Below are 4,058 nucleotides of genomic sequence, written 5' to 3' on the forward strand. Positions count from 1 at the left end.
CCCCCACCCCCCCATCACTCCGTCTAGGTGCTTTGTTGCTGGGTGGTTTCCTGTACAGCTGGCAGTTTCCCCACTTCAACGCCCTCAGCTGGAACTTGAGGGAAGACTACTCCCGTGGTGGCTATCGAATGATGTCCGTCACCCACCCTGCCATGTGCAAGCGGGTGGCCCTACGGCACAGCCTCGGTCTGATTGGTCTGTCAACTTTAGCGCCCGTGCTGGATGTCACCACCTGGACCTTCCCCATCATCTCCTTACCCATCAACCTGTACATCAGCTACCTGGCCTTCCGGTTCTACCACAAGGGAGACCGCAGCAGCGCCCGAAAGCTGTTCTTTTGCAGCCTCTGGCACCTGCCCATGCTGCTGCTGCTGGCACTCACTTGTAAAAAGTATAGCAGTAATCAGGAGGGCGCCGCTCTACCTCGGGCCTTTTTACCCCTCACATTTCCAGCCAGCTAATTTCATAGATAACCCATGACATCAAAGACAGCTGTGGGACCCTCATTTTAACCACAATACTCCTTTAGTGGCTTACTTCAGTTGGACGGGAATGTGATCGGTGCTGACTTTCATATCAGGACATGAGCTGGAAGCGGTAGCTGAATTACAGAAAACACACTGAATTATTACATCAGGTTGTAATCATTTGAATGTGTGTGTACTGTATATATATATTCTGTATTTATTTATAACGGGGCCCACTAGTTGATCTCTCTTTTACATGACTGATGTTGACATACTGTAGAGTATAAATTGTACAAATGCAAAAATCAAATCATCAAACGAAATGTTTTATTTTCAGTCAGTGTGTATAAAAACAGGACGAATCAAAGTTTATCCGGAAGCTGCAGCATAGCAGTTATGTCGACTTTTGCTCGACTTTCACTTGATCCCTGATACTTGACGGTTAATAGGCCTTGTTGCGTTTTGCTTTTACACTGATGGGTCTCGATTCGTTAACACGATGCTTTAATTCCACATGGTTTGCCTGCACCAAAACAAAGGGAAGGCTTTCACCCCTGTAAGGAACAAGGGCAAATGCTCTCTGACAATAAATACGTCATGATCGTGATTCTGTCTTTTGTGTCATCATTTACTGTGTGTTAATAACTGTGCATGCAGTTGGTTTCTCTATACATATTTAAAGAACACACACGAACTGCTAGCACACCTCGTTAGGTGTTGCTGCCTGCATGATGTATGGATTTAGGTTTCAATTAAAGCCTTAGTGGGTATGCTCACTTTCAGAACAAATCGCCATCCCTCCAATGAGCTCCATTTAGCAGACCACCTCTGCACCTGTCAGTCAGCATGTGCTCCCCTTCCGCCTTTTACCCCTAGTTTTGGTATTTGGTTACATTTCCATCACCGCAGTCGGTGAAACAAGTGCCCCCTTCCTCTCGCTGCCATCCTCCTGCCATAAAAGGGGGCTGTAGGATTTAGCCGTGGTCGAGAGACCTGAAACGGCTCGACATCCTCGTAAAGCGCCTGACCGGATACAGAGTTTCATATCAGAGGGCTGAAGGAGAGCGATTGAGCCAGCTGCTACAGTTGGGGTGGGGTGAGGGGGCACACAACCTGTGTGGAGATTGAATGTCTTTACCAAACCTCACGGCTCAAAGTGATGGCCTGTTGTGGTTTACACGTGTTCATATAGAGATCGAGTGGTGAACCTCGCCTTGTACCATCAGGCAAGATAGTTGAACTCTTATTGCTTTTTGTGTTGTGTCCAGCCGTTGCTCCGAGTATAGAACAGTTTTTGAGTTTCTCTTCAGATTTAAGGTAAAAGGAAAAGAAAAATGTTTTGTTTAAATCATAGTAATTACCACTGAAAATCTAGGGAATGTTCATTCTCAGGAGGAAATGTATAGAAGCTATTTAAAATTGCAGACAATTAAAATAAACCTACTAGCTAGATTTTAAAAGAACTTTATTGGTTTCTCAGCAAAATTATATATGTGCCCGACTCTTTTTTTTCATTCCTGTGTGTCACCTTAAATATAATTTCAAATATTTGATTGTATCCAATAATGTAAGTTCTGTAGGGTTTAATTGCTGTAGCTTTAATGGAGGGTGGTTTTAAGCAGACTTTATTGTGGTAAAACTTACAGTAGACATAAAAAAAGAAAAGACTGTTCAAAGCAGGAGAATTAAGATGTCTAAAGCGAAGCTAGAGCAGCTCTTTAAGTATTTGATTTCCAAGGACACCACAAGCTTCTGTTAGTAATAATACTTTACATAAAAGCTGACTCCTATGTTACATAATAGAGTACATAAAAGCTGACTCCTATGTTACCGGGCATTTTAAACTTTAGATTTATCACATTTACTCAAATGTAGAATGAAGAAAAACTTCAAAAAGGCTGTGTCTATTATTATTTTATAAGTCAACAATATTTTATGAGTACTCTTCTCCCTTATTTCACTCCTCTCCATGCATAAAAACATGGAGGTCTCTCTTCTTCCCCATTGCTGATATCAGCCATTTAATCATTCATGTGATTTGCCAGTTCAGCGCGAGTGGGAGCTTTCATGCCAGAGTCAACAAAGTGAAGAGCGAAATATGCATCTGTAAACAGGGGAGACTCCCTGAGCAGCAATCTGCAGTCCAGCCCGGTGCAGAAAGCTTTCATATCCAGACTGAGACTCGGATCAGAGGAGGAGGGAAACGCTGTGCAACAGCTCGGATTCCAGGACTCTTCATACCAAGCGCAGAAATCTCAGGATGAAGGATGACCTCTGGCCTCTTTTCAAAGGTTGGTTGTTGCAAAACAGAATCCAAATAGCTGCATTAATCCTAAAGAAATATTTAGAGTGAAACTATACATCCAGCGCAGTAAAACTATCCAAAAAGTCCCCGCAGGAATATGCTATTAGAGTAAAAAGTGACTCTGATGCCATGGGGAGAAAATATTCAGTAGGCTACGATAAACTCGCCGTGGAGCATCAACACAAGCAACAGGTCCTTTTACTGCAATGCCATATTTTTTTCCACCAGGAAAATTACTCATATTTATATATTAAAAAAAAATAGATCTGCTCATAGAAATGCTCTGTTTGTGCGTCACGTTGCGGGCTCGGGATGATTATATTATCTTCTGTTCTTATTACAATTCAGGCCGTTGTTGCGACGTGGCTTTGACTCTTGCAGTCAAAACTTTAGGGGGGGAAATGAATCGTGCTTGTTCGTGTGTAATAACACGCATGAAAAAGAAGGCTGCACAAATCATTAAAAAAAACCCCACAATAGTTTATCAGTGGGTTGGCTGTTTCATAAAAGGGGCTAAAATACCGCGAGGTTTAAATCATCGATCTGTTTTGAGTCATCTCTAATCGAAAAGCACTCGGTGTCCCTGTTCTCCTCTCTTTTTCTCTAAAATGAAAATTTAATGCATGTTTCCGATACTCGATGCGTTTTATTTTCTGAGTTTGCTGAGCTTTGGAAGTTCTCAGATAAAAAACAAAATCATAATAAAAAATAAATAAATAAAATAAAAAGCATGCCTTGGTTTGGAAGATGGCTGAACTATGACCAAAAAACCTCTCCAAACAAACTATATTTTAAAAGTTTGTCTACATTAATGCGAGGGATACTTTTTTTCAAGAATAAATTAATAAAGACACCTTCATGGCATACTTTCTTTAAAGGTAAAATAAATAAATAAACACACGAAAAAAGATTAATAAATGCAGATTAAAATCGTGATTTTCTGCTTCTCAAGCTTTTGTCAGAAGCAGGATATTAGAATAACAAAGCCCGGGAGAGCACTGCCTCCATCATGTTAGATTATCGAAGTATTGTTTCCTGCTTTGCATCGTTAATTAACGTGCTGAGTACTGAAAAAACTGCAAAACTAAGTTGGAGAACTAAGCAAAGTTATTGTAATGCGCGACAAAAATCCAATTAAGACACACGTTTAATACAAAGGAAATATACCTGGGAGTTATAGGCTAACTATTATTATTATTATTATTATTATTATTATTATTATTATTATTATTGTTGTTGTTGTTGTTGTTGTTGTTGTTGTTATTTAGTATGTCATTGTTAATAGG

At 40.4% G+C, this 4,058-nt stretch overlaps 1 protein-coding gene across 1 annotated transcript in view; it reads left to right on the plus strand.

Moving 5' to 3' along the window:
- The window catches only part of LOC102301473 (protoheme IX farnesyltransferase, mitochondrial), a 42,374-nt gene extending 41,300 nt beyond the window's left edge, over window positions 1–1,074 (plus strand). The window contains exon 7 of the mRNA XM_005913555.2: window positions 28–1,074. Within this exon, the coding sequence (XP_005913617.1) occupies window positions 28–461 (434 nt within the window). The 3' untranslated portion in view covers window positions 462–1,074. The remainder of the gene's footprint in view (window positions 1–27) is intronic.
- The last annotated feature ends 2,984 nt before the right edge of the window (window positions 1,075–4,058 follow it).

Source organism: Haplochromis burtoni, unplaced genomic scaffold, assembly GCF_018398535.1.
Source record: "Haplochromis burtoni strain Fernald_Lab_line unplaced genomic scaffold, NCSU_Asbu1 Contig_6, whole genome shotgun sequence".
NCBI classification, from domain to species: domain Eukaryota; kingdom Metazoa; phylum Chordata; class Actinopteri; order Cichliformes; family Cichlidae; genus Haplochromis; species Haplochromis burtoni.